At 29.7% G+C, this 19,991-nt stretch overlaps 1 protein-coding gene across 6 annotated transcripts in view; it reads left to right on the forward strand.

The window, feature by feature from the left end:
- The window catches only part of LOC143223430 (multidrug resistance-associated protein 1-like), a 67,888-nt gene extending 47,905 nt beyond the window's left edge, over positions 1–19,983 (forward strand). For 2 of the 6 annotated variants that reach the window (XM_076451407.1, XM_076451408.1), the window contains 11 exons: positions 3,258–3,378; positions 3,845–3,989; positions 5,753–5,918; positions 6,287–6,486; positions 7,051–7,177; positions 8,120–8,221; positions 11,577–11,723; positions 11,902–12,060; positions 12,428–12,594; positions 15,731–15,925; positions 18,099–19,983. In XM_076451407.1, the coding sequence (XP_076307522.1) occupies positions 3,258–3,378; positions 3,845–3,989; positions 5,753–5,918; positions 6,287–6,486; positions 7,051–7,177; positions 8,120–8,221; positions 11,577–11,723; positions 11,902–12,060; positions 12,428–12,594; positions 15,731–15,925; positions 18,099–18,213 (1,644 nt within the window). In that variant the 3' untranslated portion in view covers positions 18,214–19,983. Of the gene's footprint in view, positions 1–3,257; positions 3,379–3,844; positions 3,990–5,752; positions 5,919–6,286; positions 6,487–7,050; positions 7,178–8,119; positions 8,222–11,576; positions 11,724–11,844; positions 12,061–12,427; positions 12,595–14,478; positions 14,527–15,730; positions 15,926–18,098 lie in introns of those variants that run through there. The other 4 variants (XR_013012913.1, XM_076451410.1, XM_076451411.1 and 1 more) reach the window with 4 other exon arrangements.
- Positions 19,984–19,991: the final 8 nt, after the last annotated feature.

Raw genomic sequence — 19,991 nt, forward strand, 5'->3', positions numbered from 1 at the left:
TATCTTAGATAAGTAAAAAATGTAACAATTTTTTCTTTTTTAAGGTTTGTTAGCTTAACTATGATAACACAGTATTTCATTGCCTTTTCAATCACATTACTTGGAACATTAACCCTACTACTCGGTCATCATATATTTGATGTCAGATTTATCAACTATTCATTTTACCTTACATTGGTGATTTAATGACAATTTGTGGTAAAGGAAATTAAATACTAAAGACAGATAAAAGTATTACTGAAAAAACCCCTGTAAATATGCACTTTGAAGGTTCTAGCAGATATACAAGTATAATATGCAAGCTATAAAATGGACAAAAGAAATTTTATTTTTCATAAGAACATCACAGAGTCTGTCTGAGTCATATTCACAAACACATTACAATTATAAATACTATTGTATACATTTTATTTTTATTTACAGAAAATATGTACATTTTGTAAAACGTTTTTCATATTTTGTGTAGATAAATGTAGTAAATTCAAATTTATAGTCATGATTCCTTCACCAGTATAGAGTTGGTTCAATGCACTGATCCAGTTGCACATTTAGTTAAAGTCTGGTAACTTGCAAAGCTGCATTTTTTGCCAAAACTACAATATTAGTTTAGTGTTGTGTAGCTTCTGTATACACTAAACTTGTCTTAAATGTTTACCTGTTTTGTAGTTTAAAGTTTCATGAGTGCTAGATATTTAGTTCACAGAACCATTTTTCTTCATAATTTCCTTCACCTGGGTAAAACTGTTGTTTATGAAACAGATAGACTTCAGCAGATAAGAATCAATCAATGCACGTGAAAGTTACAACAGACTTATGAAATCGAATGTTTCAGCCATACCAATACACATGCATTCTCTAAAGATCATGATATAAACTTGTATATTGGTAATTGTTAGCAGGAAAGACTAAACAAAAAATCAGAAAAAATAAAAAACATTCCTTCAACATCAGATCTACTATCTGAATTTCAATTGGAAACAAAGCATAGTAATCATAAATCTTAAAAGTCAACTAACTGCTCAGTTTTCCTCTTGCACATGCTCAGTGAGTTTTCAATCCATTACCCTATGTGCACAGGTGAGGTTTAAAGAGTGTTATTCAATGTGGTGTTATGAATTTAATGTCAGATTTATCACTTTTCATGTTATCCATTACTGATTTTTGCAAGCAACAGTTTGTGTAAGAACCAGATGCAGTACAAAGGAATACAAAAAGTATTTTATACATGTTTTCAGAAACTTGTGGAAGTTATGCAAATATAATTTGCAAGTTGTGTATTTGTCAGAAGTATTTGTATTATTCTTGTGAACATCATTGTGATTTGTCAATGATGTGATTTTGAGTCAGATTTGATATTTAATAAACATTTGTTACCATAAAAACTTTAGTAGTACATCTGAGTTTTTGTGCACCACTGACTTGTACAGTTGAATTACACACACACACACACACACACACACACACACACACACACACACACACACACACACACACACACACACACACACATGTACACCAGTTATGCCATATATATGCTTATCTACTGTTTAAACTTGGTCAAATTTACCTGCATTACAGTGGTGAAAATTGTGCTAATTACAAATATCTTCAAAAAACCTGATGCAGGTGAATGGAGGCTGATGACACTTTTTTAAATGATTTACAGTCTTTGGTCTAGCCATAGTCAAGTAAAATAAAAATTCACAGCATAATGAGTAACAGTTATTCAAAATTCAGGTCATGATCATATCCTTGCACAAACCGAAATATTGTTTTCTGTTTGTAAATTATTATGATTCGTTGAACTTCAGAGAATACTTGTATCCTAATTTTACAGCCACTGCACTAGCAGCAAACCCATAAGGCTACAGTTAATGAAAGGTTTTGCAGTAAAAATAAGCAAAAGTGTCTAATGGAACATTATATATAAATAAAATAACAGGTTAAAAATGTCATATTAAATTTTTCATAATTTTCCTAAAATGTTAATCGCATTAATATTTAGTCCTTTTGTTGTACCATTCAATTTTGATAAAAATAAACTTCTTAATGCTATAATTTTATAATTCCAAAGTGAAAACTATACTAGAATATCAACAATGTGAGTGAAACAATCGTTTGTAATAATAAAATGGAATTTTGATCTCTAGGTCAATGTGTCAGTGTAATTTATGAGCAAGCAGTTTCAGTTGGATGATTTGCAGTCTGTATGTATCTAAATGTTAGTGGCATAATTAATAAAATAATACAGAGTAATTCTGCATCTCTGGCTATATGGCTGAAATAAATCTTTGATTCAAGGATTTTAAAATATACTTGTATTCTGTTTTAAAGTTTTATGATTGCAAAATAATGAGAGAAATGAACTCCACTTTTTTGTTTTATCACAGTAGTAAATAAAATATATCTTTTAATTGTTTGAGGTAAAAAAAAAAAAACTACAGGTACAAAATGATCTGTAGATTAACACGTTATCTGTATTTTTGACACTGACAAATGTATTTTGTGTTAGTCTGTCGGAGACTCAGCAGTAAGCCTAATGGCTTAAAGTCAATAAAGATTGGGTTTTAATACTTATAGTGGCACAACACAGATAGTGTACTGAGTAGATTTATGTTCAAAAACTGACAAACACGTTTGGTGTGAGTAGGATATTCACATATTATTTGCATCCACTTACAAAGTATTTGTGGATAGTAGAAAATTGAAGTCATGCTAACACTAAATATTTTATTTTAGCATTTTATTAGAAGTAAACAGTTAAATATTTGTAAAATGTAAGAAATAGTAATATTTTATTTATGTAGTTTACCAGATTAGACATATCAAAACTTCATTTTGTCATATAAGAAATAGAAATCACAAAAATTACCAAGTTGGATAAAGTTTCCAGTGTTTTCTCTAATCATTTTTTTGCTTAACTAAGCATCTTTATTATCTTACATCTTTGAAGTATGATGAAACTTACAACATGCTTTTCAGAGTATGTTATAATACTTTTATTTATGAATTTACTGATTAAAATTAACTTATACTGCTTTTTACAACCCTTGTGATATTGGAAAATGTTTGTACACTTAGTTATTATTTTTAGTATCAAGTAAATATGTTTCTACACTATTTTTGAATGTTTTGTATATTTAGTTGTTGCTTCTAACATCATGTAAATATTTTTTTCTACTTGATCGTGTTTTCTGTACCTGTTTGTTGTTTTTAGTAAAGATGATATCTATATCTGGTTGAATTTTCTAATGTAGGTAGGTGCTAACATATGGTTGAGTAAATGGAGTATGGATGATCCCTTACCAGATGGAAGTCAGGATATTCCTTTGCGCAACACTAGGTTGATTGTGTATGCAGTCTTGGGAATCTCAGAAGGTAATTTTGTATTAAATTTTTTGATACTTGTCTGCTTCACTAATATTAACATTTCACATCACTTAAACTTCAACATTTTATATGTGATTTTTATGTGTACTTCTAAGGTACTACTACTCTCCACTCAAGTATTTTTACAAGTTGTTATGTATGTATTGTATGTATATCTGTGTTACAGTTTAATTTCGCTAAGTAATTTTTAATATTGCCCAGTTATAAGTGAGTTTGCTAGCTGAGTTTAATCTTTGTTTAAATAGGAAACTACCTGTCAGATTTTTGGAGATGATTAAACAAAATATAAATAATGTTGTTCTGTTCTTAATATAAAGGATTGATTACCAGTTAGCTCACTGAATGCTAAATATAACTATTTATTCAACATTAAATCTTTCTTTTTTCACATTTTATTAGAAAATGTTTCATAAAATAGCTAAATAAACATTTTTGTGACATTTTCCTTTTACAGCTCTTTGCATTTTATTTGGTACTATCATGTTGGCTATTGGGGCTGTACGAGCATCTCGAGAATTGCATAAACGCATGTTGCAATGTGTCATAAGAACACCAATGGCCTTCTTTGACACGACTCCTCTGGGACGGATTTTAAACAGGTTTTATTTTTTCTGCTAGAGATATTGAACATGTGTGCATTATATTTCAATTTATATATGTAAAAACGGCTGGTTTGGGTTGAGAAATGTTTTTATGTAGAGGAGCGAAGAACATTTTGACCTTCTGATGATGACTGAAGAAGGTCGAAATGTTGTTCGCTCCTCTGCATAAAAAAATTTTCTCAACCCAAACCAGCCATTTTTACATATATATTTTTCTCTACAAATGGTCTTTCTCATCATCACTGATCAATATTTCAATTTAATTGAATTTATAACAAGAATACTAGCAACTGGTTAATATTGTTTTATTAGGAATGACTAGCAGCAGAGTATGTAACATTTTACAGTTTAAATTATATTGTTTTACATGAAGTTGAAGACTCAAAATGTATAGTTAGTATAGCTCATTACATAGGTGGTGGTCTCTGTAACAAAATTGATATATCATGATATGTTTTCTACAGTTTTAACTCTAATGCTGTATGATGATCTGTAAACTAATTTTGTTCTTAATTACAGATAGTTTCAACAGTTTAGTGATATGCCATCTTATGAAAGTATATCATTTGGTATATAAATTTAAAAAACTGTTTAGCATAATTTTAATATGCCCAACATGAAGGTATTTTTATATTTTATCTCAGCTTTTCAACACACAATCACTCAGGCTGTCATTTAATTCTATGTTTTTACATGATAGTTTCACTTATAATAAGTTAGAAAACGTACTTGTGCCAAGAACGCTGAATTATTGCTCTGTCATGGGAAAATATGCATAGAAGATTGCAAATAAATTATGAAGAAAAAATTTAATTTTTGTATTAAAATTAATATTTTTTCTTGAATACAGATGTTGGAATTATACAAGCACTATCCATGTACAAAAGAGACATTCCTTGCCATTATAATAGATTCTTTATTTGTGCTGAAGATGAATATTGTAACACATAATCTCCTGAAATTAAATCGTTTGGATCTAAAAAAAATACTGAAAATCTTTTTCCTCTACTACTAACAACTAAAACGGCTAATCATATTCAAAAGACTCCCTCATTATAACTTTGAAAAACAGTGAAATGAAGGAGGTTGACAGTTTATCAAAATCTGTTCTTTTTGAAGAAGTTTATTTTTCTGAAGATTATGGGAAAACGTTTTTCTAAAAGTAGTTCATACAAGCAAAATCATAATTACTGATTAAGTTAGCAATTCATAATTTTAGACTTCAAAACTGAAAAAAATGTGAATATGAGCTAGATTTGTATAGACTCGTGCTTTATGTGAATCGATAAATTATTTCCAAATAGCAAAATTATGCTTATTGTTTGTTACAAATCCATGGTCACTATATTGCTTAACCTAGTATAAATATAATAATTAGTTTTTGCAAGTTGAGAAACATGGTAAACATCTATATTATGTTATTTTTACATTTGAATAAGAACAAATAACTTCTGCTAAAACAAAATTGGATGTATCATATTTGAGCTTAAAGCTAAAATAATATTTTTAAGGCATGTCAAAGAAAGCCTATATACCTAATCAAATCAATAATATGCTGATTATAAACCCCAACTTTTTAGGATCTCATTAATAAACACAATTGTTAAAAAATACTTGATTGTAAAAGTGTAATGTTTCACAGCTGATAACTGTGATGTTTTTCTTTCAATGGAGAACAAAACTGCTGGTAATGCAAAATTTAATTGCATGCCTGTGATTTTGATATATGTATATATACTCTTGTGTTTATTTCTAACAAGATTTGGGAAGGACATCGATGTTGTGGATTCTCAGCTTCCTATGAATTTTGATGGAGCATTAGACACGAGCTTGGCTGTCATTGGCACTGCTGTTGTGATTTCTATTAGTAATCCCATCTTTATTGTTGCTCTTATACCAGTGTTGTGTATCTATTACTTACTACAGGTATTTGTCAGTTATATGTATGGTGGTAGATTTCTTGTGGAGTTCCAGTAAAACCTTAACATTTGTATTATTTCATTTGTCTGTTTTGCTTTAATAAGTCTTTCAATAGTATATTTCTTAAATTCTATGATAAAGGAAGAGGCCAAAAGATCTTGTAACATTTTGCTTATTTCTAATATTCAGGAATGTTTAAAACTGGGTATGTGTGTGTTATAAGATTTTGCATATGCTAATATGATATGAAAAATATTTCAGAAACTTGTGCATTATGTAACAAAAATTTCATTACAATATTAGGACTAACTTCTATTATGTTTTTACAAAAATATTGTAATTTTAACTTTTTTTTTTTCCCGTTGCTAATATAGAAAATCTTCATAAATACTTCTCGACAAATGAAGCGTCTGGAATCAGTGACTCGTTCGCCAATCTATAATAACTTCTCAGAGACAATCACTGGAGCTAGTAGCATCCGAGCATATGGTGTTCAGAAACGTTTTATTGGACACTGTGATGAACGTATAGATGTTAATCAGAACTGCCACTTCATTGGAATGTGTATAAATAGGTGAGTTAAAAAACAAACTTTTAATTCATATTTTGCAAAATTATATAAAGTTTGATTTTAAAAAGGGGATAAAAATATGCAAGTTCTTTTTTTGATATTAACTTAAAGCTAGATTAGTATGACAGCAAAAATTGCTTGTTATTAAATATGAGATATTTCAGTACAGCCAATAGATTTGATTTGTTAGGTTTGCAAGTACTTTTATTTTATTCCAGAGATTTTACTATTACAATTTGTTTTTTTTTGCTTAGTGTCATGTAATATCATTTATTAACTCTTCAAGCAATATGCTTCAAAAATAACTTTACAATAGATATCTTTATTTTATTGTATGTGATTCCATGTGCAATATATGTAATTTTGACATTTGGAAGTAAATGTATTAATGTAAATATCAACAGAGAAAATTGTATTTCATTATACATCTTACGGTTTTGTTTTAAAACTGTAAAACCCATTTATTTTCATCTTTTGAAATATATGATTTTAGCATACATAAACAGCTTATAATTTTGTTTTCTAAGTAGAAGTGTATCTTACTTTAATCATATGGTTAATTTTTAGGTGGTTAGCAGCACGACTAGACTTTTTAGGGTGTTGCATTGTTCTGATTGCCTCTTTGCTTGCTGCTACAGGAAGAGGAACAATGAGTTCTGGCATTGTGGGATTGTCCTTGTCATATGCATTAAATGTAAATACTTTTGAATTTTTCTTACACAAAATATTGTTTTGAGTATTGACTCTCAACTGTGCATTTGAAGTACTTTTCAGTTTTTCTCTTGTTAATGTTAAAAACAAATTTTTGTCATCTAAAACCTGTGATGTTTGATTTGAAAAAGACAAAACATATATTATAATTTTGTTTTTAATATCAGCTTGAAGCTATAATAGATTAAGAGAAAATATTGATTGAAATTATAATAGTACAATCAGTGTATCTGGGAATGTTTTACCTATAATGAGCTGCTTCTTGCTATTTTTAAATTGGGACAAAGTTTCAGCTTCTATACTGAGCTGTTTTTCAGTATGGAAGCTGGAACACTATGAACAGTCAGTTATAGATAAAATTCTACTGTGTTTACACTGCCTGAAATGCCCTTCAAACAACAGTTGATTTAATTTTTTGGATTGAAATGGTTTTCTATTGTTTCAGATATTTTACTATTAAACATTATTTAATTATGCTCAGTAACTTTATGTTGATTGAGAAAAGGTATTCCATTATGCTTTGGCACAACCTATTTATACTTACTCAATTGTAAGATACCAGGATGTAAAGTAAGTGGTCTGCTATCTTGAATTACAGAAACTAATTGTTATATCCATACAAATAATTTATAACGTGCAATAGGTGTAAGTTTTCTGTTTTTTGAATAGTTTACTCACTTTACTTAAAACACAAGTCTGAGTCATATTTACAGTATTTTCAGCTTTGAGTTTTTAATGTGTATCAATTTCATATAAAATAATAGTTGTTCCCTTTAACAGTGTTATTTAATTTTCTTCTATAAGAATGAAAACAGTTGTTTCAAAGTAATACTTATTAACAAGCACATTGCTCTAAAGTGTAGTATGCTTGAGGAAATGAGTAGACAACAACCTTCTTTCAATTTCATTCTATAAATTTTTGCAGGTTACAGAGGTGTTTTCCTGGTTAGTTAGAATGAGTGCTGAGTTGGAAACAAAAATTGTTTCTGTGGAGAGAATTGATGAATATTCTCAACTTTCATCAGAGGTTTATATGATTTATATTTTTATAGGTTAATTTTAATATATGATTTACTTGTTTTAAAGTTTTACTGCAGTCTAAACCAATAGCATGGTATCTAAAAGCAACAAAACAAAGAAATCATTTGTGAAAACTTCATAGCCAAATGTTCATTCACATCTTTTGATTTTAAAATACTTTTCAGAGCTCCTGTTCACATTGTATCAAAGCATGCTCATATAAAATAAACCCTATATGTTGATTATAGTAATGTTCCAAAACGAAGATTTATCCCGAAAGATAAAAATAGCAAGTGAATATATAACTGTATATCTGTCTGATTTAATAATCATTGAAATAGTTTTCACCTTACTTCTTAATCAATAGCATGAGTTTATAATACAACTATCCAGATATTTTAAACTGTTTTATTTAAAAACTACTGTAGTTAAGATACAGTGCAAAGCATCATAATTTCAAATTCTTGTTGCAATAGTGCTGCACATACAAAACTTGAAACTAAGACTATTGATATTAAATATATTTACAAACTTTTATAGTTGATTTTTGGTGTGAACTAAGAACTACTTTTAATACTTATAGAAGTAATTCTGCTCATACCAAGCTTCAGTCTAAAACTGTTGGTGGTGAATGTACTTGTAAACTTTTATAATTACAATGTGTGAAACACCACTGCTGGTGCTTGTAGCAAATCTGATACTCATACCAAGCGTGAAACTAACTCTGTTGATGGTAAATTGTCTTCTAAAGTTACTATATGTTGCAAAAGAATAAAAATGTTCATCATAAGGTACTATAAGTTAAAGGTTTTTTATATAAAAAATATTTTTGGAGAATGCTACTCACCTAAATATAATAAGTGGAGGAAATATTAAAAAAACAATTAAAACTACAGGAATGGGTGCATGAAAAAGTGTGAAAACAAGGTAAGAATGGGCATGGTTAATAACAGTTTCTCTTTACTACCTCACAAGAGGGAGCAACCAACATTCTGTCCATGCCTACTTCATATGTTTTTTCTTATCACGTATACCATATACTAGGTGAACTAAAATTATCAAACTTAGTTATGCTTATCATATAATGATTAGATGTTTCTGTGAACCAAATTTTTGCAGGCAATACATGTACTATAAAGTCTGTTTGTACAACACAGAAGAATCGGATAGTTGTGTGGACTCATAACTTGTATGCTTTTATTTTTTTAACTTCACAACTTGTCCCTTTTTCTACAACTGCATGTGAAGGCCACAGGATTTGATACATTAGCTATATAGATAGGTTAAAGTATAAAGGTAAAGAATCTTAAGAAGTTTCTATATATTGATATTATGGATTTGTTACTGTCTATACAAAAGTAGAAGAATCTTAGACACTTTTTTATGTACTCATAAGTTGTTTAATATTGTGAACAAAGTAGACATAGACCAGACATTAGACACATCTTTGTGAGGTTGTACTGACGAGGTTTTGTTACATCATGCTCATTCCTACCTTATTTCTTCACATTTTGGTGCACCCATTCCAACACTTTCAATTTTTTAAAACTATTTTTCCACTCATTCGTGTACTTTCTTTATATGAGGTGACATGATGTTATGTATCATTCATTTGTGTCGATATACTGTACACACATCATTAGTGTGGGTGTACACCATAATGTTAAGGTATGTGCAAATAATGGTGTTTATGTGTGCATTCTCTTCATTTATGATGTATGTGTGTGTGCTGTATATGTCATGGCATCTTTTACCAAGTACAGTGTCATTTGCGTAAGTTGTGGTTTTGTGGATATACTAAAAGTTGAGAAATTAGTTAATTCATTTAATTAACTACTTCACCCTAGCAGTGGCACATGGTTCCTGCGCTAATGTTCTGTTTGGTACACTTATTACCATGGTAAGTCTCTTTGTTACACAGAAGCATTCAACAAAATCATTGTCAGGAACTTTTCTGAGTATATATTATAAGTTAAACATATTGTTGTGTTGGGCTAAGGATTCTTCTACAGTATGTGTCTGTGACTCGCTGTAATAAATTCAATAATAAACGAACAGCATACATTCCACTTGTTTTTAAAAATAACATGTATTTGAAACAAGTTAAACATATAGCAAAAATTCTGTATACACTGCAGATTGTAGCTATATTTTAATCATTATACAGTTCTTTTCTTTTTGTCAAGAGTCCACTTAGGCCTATTCAGTTGCTCTAGAATTAAGCTGATAAGCCAAACTATTTTTGTCTTTTTTTTTTTTAATCTTAACACTCTCAGTATACAATTCACTTTTGTTGTCTCATGAGTTACTGCAGTTTATCCTGAACTTACGATACTTGCCTGCTTTTTGTATTTATACTTTTCTCCAACAAACATTTGCTTTTCATATATGACCCTACTTCCAAATAATCGCCTGCTTTTTCTCAAAATTTACACAGGCAGGTTCAGTTGCTTTAGAACATGCTTTGACAAAACAAAGTATTTTTCTAAATATGTCAGAAAACTGTTAATCTCACTTTAACATATCAACTGTTAGGCTATTCACTCCTGTTGGTAGTTAAATTTATTTTTTCTAACTTTTCTCAGACTGAAACTCTTTCACTCAGCTTTACTTTTAGTTCTCTTGTCTCCCATCTGTTCACTGCTATTTATAGCTCTCACTGAGGTGTTCTAGAAATGTTCATAGCCTTGACATAAAAAATTATGAACACAAGTTCCAATAAATATCTGCTTTTAACTAGCTTATTAAGAAAACCTAGAGAGTCATGAAATACTAACAGAAAATAAATTAATTAATACTACATACACTAAACAGCCTTTTATATACTCAGTCAGTTGGTGAGATTGAGAAATTTGTAGTTTTGTGAATTTTTTCTACCTGCTTTGCTGACTTTTACATGTGATACTACAATTTTTAATTTTGTATGTGTTTTGTTTATCACCTAAAGATGTCTCTCATATACATTTGAAGATTTATTATTTGGTTGTTAAATGTGTATGTGAGTAAATAATTTTTATTGTATTGCATGTTTTGTGTATTCACCCTATTACTACTTTAAGTATTAGTGTACTCATGATAATCAGTATATTTTAATTAATATGAAGCACTGATAATTGAAAGTATATCTTAAAAAGCCATTTTCATTAAATAAGTGAAATTTATGTATGGCAGTGATGCATTACTAAATAGAAGTTAAGTAACATGCTTAGCTTTTGTAAGTGCTCAATAAGTTATATTTTCATTTGAGAGAAAATGGTACTATGTGTTCTTCCACCTGTTTGTACTGTATGCTGAATTTGATGGCTTTGCATTTTGCACTTTTTTCATCTTTTATTTATGACAGCTGTTTTGATTTTATGCAGGCACCATGGGAAATAGAAAGCACTAAACCACACAAACTGTGGCCTTCAAAAGGCATGGTGAAATTTTTCAACTATAGTACACGCTACAGGGAAGGCTTGGATATGGTTCTTAAAAATATTGACCTGGAGGTTACCCAGTCAGAAAAGGTATGATCTCGTTCCTGTTTTCATAAAACTATTAAAATGTGAAAGGAAGCATTAATGAAATGTTCTTAAATATTTTGCAATATGTGTGTAAAATGTAGCATATTGACTTAACTTGTTGTAGGTTGGGATAGTAGGACGTACTATGTCAGGTTATGCATATTGACTTAACTTGTTGTAGGTTGGGATAGTAGGACGTACTGGTGCTGGAAAATCATCTCTTACTCTTGCATTGTTTCGAATCATAGAACCAGCAGAGGGTACTATTGTTATTGATGACATAGATATTACAGTAATTGGACTACATGATCTTCGATCTAAGCTTACAATAATCCCTCAGGTTAGTGTCTTAGATTGTTCTAATGTTTTTAGAAGACGAATTAATTTACTAATCACTCAAACATGTATGCTCAATCAAAGTATTTAGAAACTTTTGAAAGAAGTTAGAAACCATTCAGCTCTTTTTTTTTTTGTTGTTTCCTGTTTTAGAATTTACTTTCTAGTAAATAAAATTTGTAGTATACTTGGTATAATAAACGTTCCAGCTTAATTTAAATTACTGCAAAAAAAGTGGGAAAACTGACAGATTTTGTTAAATGTAAAATCAAAATCACTAATAAATAAATCAGGGGTGATTAAACTCAGTGTTTAACAGGATACTCTATTTTCTGTGGAAAATTAAATTTGTAAATTTATTTTTCTATTAGGACCCTGTTCTTTTTACGGGAACTCTACGAATGAATATCGATCCAAACAATGAGTTTTCTGATGAAGATGTTTGGCGAGCCTTCGAGCATTCCCACTTGAAACAGTTTGTATCAACTTTGCAAGAAGGCCTTTCCTACCCTGTGGCAGAAAATGGTGAAAACTTTAGGTTAGATTCAAGAAAAATCAAAGGAACTATTTTTCTCTCTAATACTAGAATACCGTTTGTTAAATATGTCACTTCAATATATTTGGAAGTCTACAAATACAACGTTATATTTTATTATTATGCAGGTTTTGGGAGATTTAATTTTTGAGATGATAATTCACCTCCAAATGCAGAAGTGCCATTTTCTTTGTGTGTTTCATTGCAGAACAAACAATGTTTCATATTAAAACTTTTTGTAAACAGTTCTAGTTGCAGTAATCTTTACAGTTTTATTCACAATGAGTGAAGCAATTAATAGTTTGCAATAAAATACCAAACATATTTACTTAGTTAAGTTACATTGTATTTCTGCAAAGTGCTACTTTGTCACATAACTCTTAATATTGGCTACTTACATTTAAAAGATAAATAAGATGATATGAAATAAATTCCTATTTTATGAAGAAGGAGATGTAGTGAACATAAACATAAAGAATGATCATTTGACTACACAGATGTGAACATATGTAAATGAAATTCCAAACATTAAATTTTAGTTATGTTCAGAAAATTATGATTTATAGTTCATAAGAGAAGCATGCAGCTTTTTACACAGAAAATACACACATTGATTTATATCTCTGTTTCCTTAAAAAAATTAAATAATGTTCACATCTTGGAACTTGTGTTAATGAGATAGTTTTTTGTTGTTGTTAACAGAGGTGTTGAATGTTAAACTGAGTAGGAAAAACAATGAAGTTTATTAAAAATGCAATTAAAAGCTATTTTAATACTTTAAAATACTTTAAAGCAGTTTTATAAATTATTTGCCAGTGTGCAGATAAATATGTAAAAATTAACTTGCTATTTTAATTTCACTTCTTCTGAACTTTACCATCTTTTTTACCATTATCTTAAATTGACACAAATGTACCATATGATGTAACTCTTGTTGTTTTTTTCCATACCACAAAATAACATGATATTCTGAATCAGATAAAAATTAATATTATATTTTGTACACAGGAAGAGATAAAACATATTTGTTTCTCATGCAACCATTTCCAAATTGTAAAGAGACTAGTAGACAAGATACAGTTCTAGCTTGTGAATCTTTATATAAGATGTATTTTAAATGAATGAGGGTAATATTTATGAACAAAGTCAAGCTGGATCTTTAAATTTTGTCTGTTTCTTTTATTACATCTAGTTTATGATAACTAACAAGATCTTACTTATAACAGAGCCTGAACCACTTGTTTCTAGTTCAGTTCCTCCCAATGGCTTGTAAATGCTTGTTTTGTTTTGCACAGTGTTTCTCAACCTTTTACCAACTGATTCTAACTCCTAAATTTCACTGACTGTTTTGTACATTAAATTTTTAATTTATATTTAAACATATTATTAAACTATTAGGTTGAGGAATAATTCGTGAGCATTTTAAATAATTTCATTCAAGCATTACATGCAAGGCTATACAGTACTTCAATGCATGAACACATTACACCCAAAACATTTATTATGATACTTTATTTCATGTAATACGTAGGTATATAGTATGCATTGTTTTAAACGAAATTGCCAGAAATTAAATGCGAAAAGCAGATGGTGTCGAAAATGCTCGATTTTGTCCACTTGACATTCCATTTAATGAGCTGAAAATGAAAGCAAAAATTAAAGACATATGAAAATCAAACGCACCATCTATTAGAGCAAAAAATTATCTACCAAATGACATGAAATATTTTGCGAAAGCGTTTCATTTATGAATATATTTTTTTAACTTGAAAAAACGCTCACGAATTATTCCTCAACCCAATATATTAAACATTTAAATTATATCTGTAAAATAATATAATTCAGTAGCTATATCTAAAAAAACATATTTTTTCAACCATCTTACAGACCAGCTGAAACCTCTTTAGGGACAGATGGTTAGGAACCACTGATTGAGTTAGTACTTTTACATGTCATTGGCGACTTCAGTTTTATTGGATACCTTTACAATTGTTACAATTACAAATATGATAAGAAATAAATATGTATATATATTGAGAGAGATTTAAACAGTGGTTAAAACTTATTAATTAAATATTATTTATTATTTTATGCTAATAAAATGAAAACTACTGGTGTGGATTTATCTTGATTCCTATAGAACTGTAATTGCATTTCATGGCTGAATACAAAAACTAATTTTTATAAAAGAATGTTTCTTTTAAACACATCATTTTACTGTTATATCACATATTTTTCTGCTGTGGACATAGTAGATAACCAAATGTGGCTTCACTCTAATAAAACAAAAGAAAAAACCAATACTTGAACACCACTGTTGCTGCTCTGTTACAAAATGTTATTTTTAGTATCTTAAAGGTATATTTCCATACAGAATACTGTCACATTAAATTGGTACCTATACAGGTAGTGTGTGTCTCGCTCTCTCTTTCATACATATATCTATGAAGTACTGTGTTAAAAACAGTAAGTCCAAATCTCTAACTAATCGTACTTTGTTATAAACAAAAATAAAAAGTGCTGAACTAATCAAAACGGTCCTCAGGGTACAGCATTTTTTATGTTTGTTTGGGGGTGTTTTTATTCATAACAAATTGTAAATACTTTCAAGACATTTAGAATATGTACTTGTAATGGTAGAATTTTCTTATGATTATCACTGTGTTTCTATGTGCTACCTTTTTGTTTTTCAAGCAATCTGATGTCTAAATCTGAAATCTACATCAAAAATTTCCTTTCCCTCGCAAACTTAGGTGTAGATGTCAAGACAACTAAAAACTGTCGGTCAAAATGTATGAAAATTAATACAGCTTGCACTCAACGTTGTACATATTTCCATCAGCTAAGAAGAAAGAAAACAAAAATATTTTCTTTTGTAATAGTGTTTAACTACATATTATGGACTATGTGCCAAGTTTTATACAAGTATACAGTTTAATTTAAAAGTAGTTTTGCTAAAGTTACATAAAACTGGTCTATGTCTATTTAGCCAGTTTTCCGAGGGTTAATTTATAATTTATTCACAGCTTTGACCAGAAGCTAACCATAATTCACTACAAGCATGAACATAATATGGATTTCAATGTTTTTCTTTAGTATAATGTTGTTTATCTACTGAGAGATTACTTTATATTTATAGTGTTGGACAGAAACAGTTGATTTGCTTAGCTCGAGCTCTTCTCAGGAAAACCAAAGTACTAGTGTTGGATGAAGCAACAGCAGCTGTGGATCTTGACACTGATCGCTTAATCCAGAACACAATTAAGAAAGAATTTAACCAGTGTACTGTCATTACCATTGCTCATCGGATAAATACCATAATGGATTATAACAGGTAAAATTAAGAAACCTCTAAGGATTACTACAAAACACCTTTTATTATGTGAATGAATTTGATGTTCCACATGTTTGGATTTTCCATAACCTAAATATTCAGATATTTTGAACATCAAGAAATGATATAAGTTAGTACAAGACTTTTTTACTATTCTCTCTTGGAATTTTAATTTCTCCATACTAAAGATATGCCAAGATACACTTTCTTAAAGATTTGTTAAATCATAAAAGCTGTTAAAACCAATGTTGTTGAACCATCACCTATGTATAAGTAGTCTGTTGTACCACTTCAAACATTGGTCAGTATATACTGAGCAGCATTAAAAATGCAACAACTTAAACAATTAAACAACAATTAAAATGAGTTTTGTACAGGCTGAGCAAAAACAGTGCAAACATACCTGGGTGTTAATCAAGATATTCTCTGAAAACAATTCAGTAGTTCAGGTCATTTTAATCAGCATGATCATGTGTCAGTATTTGAACTGGTCAAAACTTGCCCATTCCTTGCTGTTGTACATAATGTGAGAGTGTAAAATTTTTGTATGCAGTACACACTGTTCCTTCAGCCTATAAAATTCTGGGTTTTAAAAAGTTTAATTTCACCACAAAGAATGATGCAAGAAAGCAGAGATCAGGCAGTCAGGATGCTAATGATGGGGATGACACCATCCAGGGTCACCACACTCTTTGGGGTGCACCTTCATGCACGACAATGCATATCTGCACATGGCAAGGGTGTGTACAAATCATTTGAATGAGAACAATGTGAATGTTCTGGACTGGCTTCCATATCCGTCCGATACGAATCCCATTGAGTATCTCTGGGACATTCTGGATCAGCACATCCATCATCGGAATCCTGGCCCCAGCTCTCTCACTGAACTACGTGCAATACTTCTGGCTGCGTGGGACATCATCCCCCAGAGGCAGATTGACAATCTGGTGACATCCATGCCATGCAGGATCCAGGTTCTTTGGGTGGCGAATGGTGAACATACCTGTTATTAGTGTTCTGGACGTTGAAATCCCGATTAAGCTGTTTGTGTGCAGTTTCTAATCAAATATGAATATTGTGTAGTGTAAAGACATGATGATTTCATAATATGTACATTCAAAACTTAACTTGTGTTTAACCAAGCTTATTAAAATTACCTGTATGCACATTGTTGCATTTTTAATACCTTTCAGTATATTTTAGATAAAGATTTTAGTCTTTTCCAAATTCAGTTGCAGATAGACATCAGGTAATGATTTGAAGTATTAATGGAATCACCATCAATGACTTGTTAAATACAAAAATTATATGACTTATTTTTTGTAAAATCTCTTAAAGAAAACTTTACCACTATTTGAATGATAATTCTAATTTTCCTAATTAACTAAGTTACAATTCTTGAATTATTTTTCATCATTTTGCTGTAATGTCATTTCAGTAATTGTTCTTATAAGCTTAGTTTTTAAGCCTTTTTCTGATCATCATAGTCATACATTTAATGAGAAACCAGAAATGAAAATTATCTCAAATATGAAAGACCCCCCAAAAAAACTACCAGAAGGAGAAGTTACAGAAATCAGTATAAAGTCTTAAATCATGCATCATGAACATTTCAAACCCCCCCTTTTTTTGACAAACATTGAGGAGATCAAAATCAAAATTATTATGCAAAACTATCCATAATGCATCACTAATTGAAGATTATTATACTGTCATTAAATGTTTTTAAGAGAGTAAATAAACACATTGTTTTGCTACTCTAGAAATAAAAAAACTGTATTAACACAACTTTTTAAACATTATATATTTTCATGGACATTCCTTTCACTCTATGGTCATCATTCAGGACTTGGGCTGTTAAAAAAGGCACAAGGTCTGAATAAAATAAAACACATTAAGTTTAAAAAATTCTTAATCATTCACAAAAAGTGCATACAGTTAACAGTGTTAAATACCCAGAACATGGTTAAGTATAATTTCAGCTATGTTACTGTTATTGTGATTAATTAATTGAGTTATAACTTTAAAATTTGTTTTCAATTGATAGGTTCTCATAAAATAACTTATATTAGCACCATCATTAATGGTTGACCACTAATTTTGTAAAATTGAAGTATGTGGTAAGAAGTTAGTTTTCAAATAATTAAAGTTGATGAAGTGTTTCTTCCTCTAGGGTGATAGTAATGGATGAAGGTGTGATCAAGGAAAGTGGAAATCCTACAGAACTACTCTCTAACCCAGAATCAATGTTTTATTCTATGGCCAAATATGCTGATCTAATAGATTAAAACTTCCACCTCAAAAGTCATTCCAGCTAAATTAATTCATTTGAAAAATAACTAGCTTTATGTTAAAAGATTTGTTAATACACAAATAGCCACCTGATTTTTATCATTGAATATATATCATACCAAACCTAAAATTCAGTAATCACAAGTGTCAAGAAGTTACTGTTGAATTATGTAATTCTTTAAATAAAAACAAGTAAGGGTTACAATTAATAATATAGCATTTGATAGTTGTGTTGAGGTTTTGTGCAATTTTAGTAACAAAGAGATAATAAAATGTGATTTTTAAGTTTTCACTAGTTGCTGTTTTGGCATTTTTTGCAGTCTAGCAGTACATATATTAATTTTATTGTGTAATATAGATTATCTTTTGTTCGTTTTTTTTTTTTTGTTGCTGAATTCGCAGTTATAATATAAACATAAAGATTATAGATACTCTTGAATATCAACTGTCATAATTCTGTATATTTTATTATAAGGGTAACTGTAAAGATTTCAAATCACTTTTCTCATGGCTTGAGTGTGGCCCTGTGGTTAGTGTGCTAGACTATGAAACTAAGGTTCTGTGGTTTGTGTCCCATTACTACTAAACAAAAGTTTCCCTGCCTTGGTGTGTGTGTGGTTGTGTGCGTGTGTGCATTACAGAAGTGGAGGTGAAATCCACCTATTCAGTTTGTTAAAAGTACAGTGGAACCCTGCTAAAGCAGCCACCTTCAGGACTAAGACAAACTGGCCTGATTAGAGGGGTTTCACTGTACATAATTAGGGATTATGTAAACAAAAAGGACTGTAATTGAATGACCGCTTTCAAGGGGTGGCTGCTTAGAGGGGTTCCACTGTAACCTAAGTGGGGTTGAATTGACTAGTTGATATCCCTCTAGTCTATCACTTCAAAATTAGAGAAGACTGATGAAAACATCTCTAGTTTAACTTTGTACAAGATACAATAAACACAACTTCTCTTATTGTACAGTCTATTTTCAAACATTACGAAGAACTGATAACACATTTTTGATGAAAGTTCAAGTACAATGCCAATTTTGAGTATCACAGGGGTCAGCTTCATTTATAAATTTGGATGGTCTTTATATTGTTATTACTTGTATTATTATACACTATTACAAAGGTAACTGTTTAAACAAATTGGGAGTTTAACTATTAAGTCAACTTCAATATTCATCAAATAATTATTTTAAATTCACTGTTTCTTTTAAAAATTACGTGAAACAAATAATCATCTGTTAAAACATGAGATTAAGTTTCAATTTTGTCTGATCACAGAACAAAAAAAAAGACCCTAGTGTATATTCTGTGAACTACATTCCTAAATAAATTTCTGTATACTATTTCAAACAACTCTTATGGATATTATGTGCTGACAGAGAACATATAAAGCAAATGACTGCATTAGTTTCCCCTCAAAACTGTTGAAAAAAGCCAATGTTTAGCATACAATAGTAAATTTTGTAATTTTTATAAATTCGTAATTCACTTATTTTTGATGTTGGTATTTTATACAATAATACTGGATGTTTTACTAATAATTTAGTAAAAAACTATGAAGAAAAAGAATTTAAAAACATATTAAACGTTTTGAATAAAGTGTGTGTTACGTAACTCTGTCATCTTCAGGTTTGTTACTGTTTCTTATGTATGGGCAAAAGGAAAATTTTAATATTATATGGCCAAATTTTCTAAATATTTGGATGTATATCACTCAAAGAAAGAATTGGGTGCTTTTTCACAATAAACTTTAGCTTTCAAAATAAACTCTCTTT

This window comes from Tachypleus tridentatus, chromosome 8 (genome assembly GCF_004210375.1).
Source record: "Tachypleus tridentatus isolate NWPU-2018 chromosome 8, ASM421037v1, whole genome shotgun sequence".
Classification (NCBI taxonomy): Eukaryota; Metazoa; Arthropoda; class Merostomata; order Xiphosura; family Limulidae; genus Tachypleus; species Tachypleus tridentatus.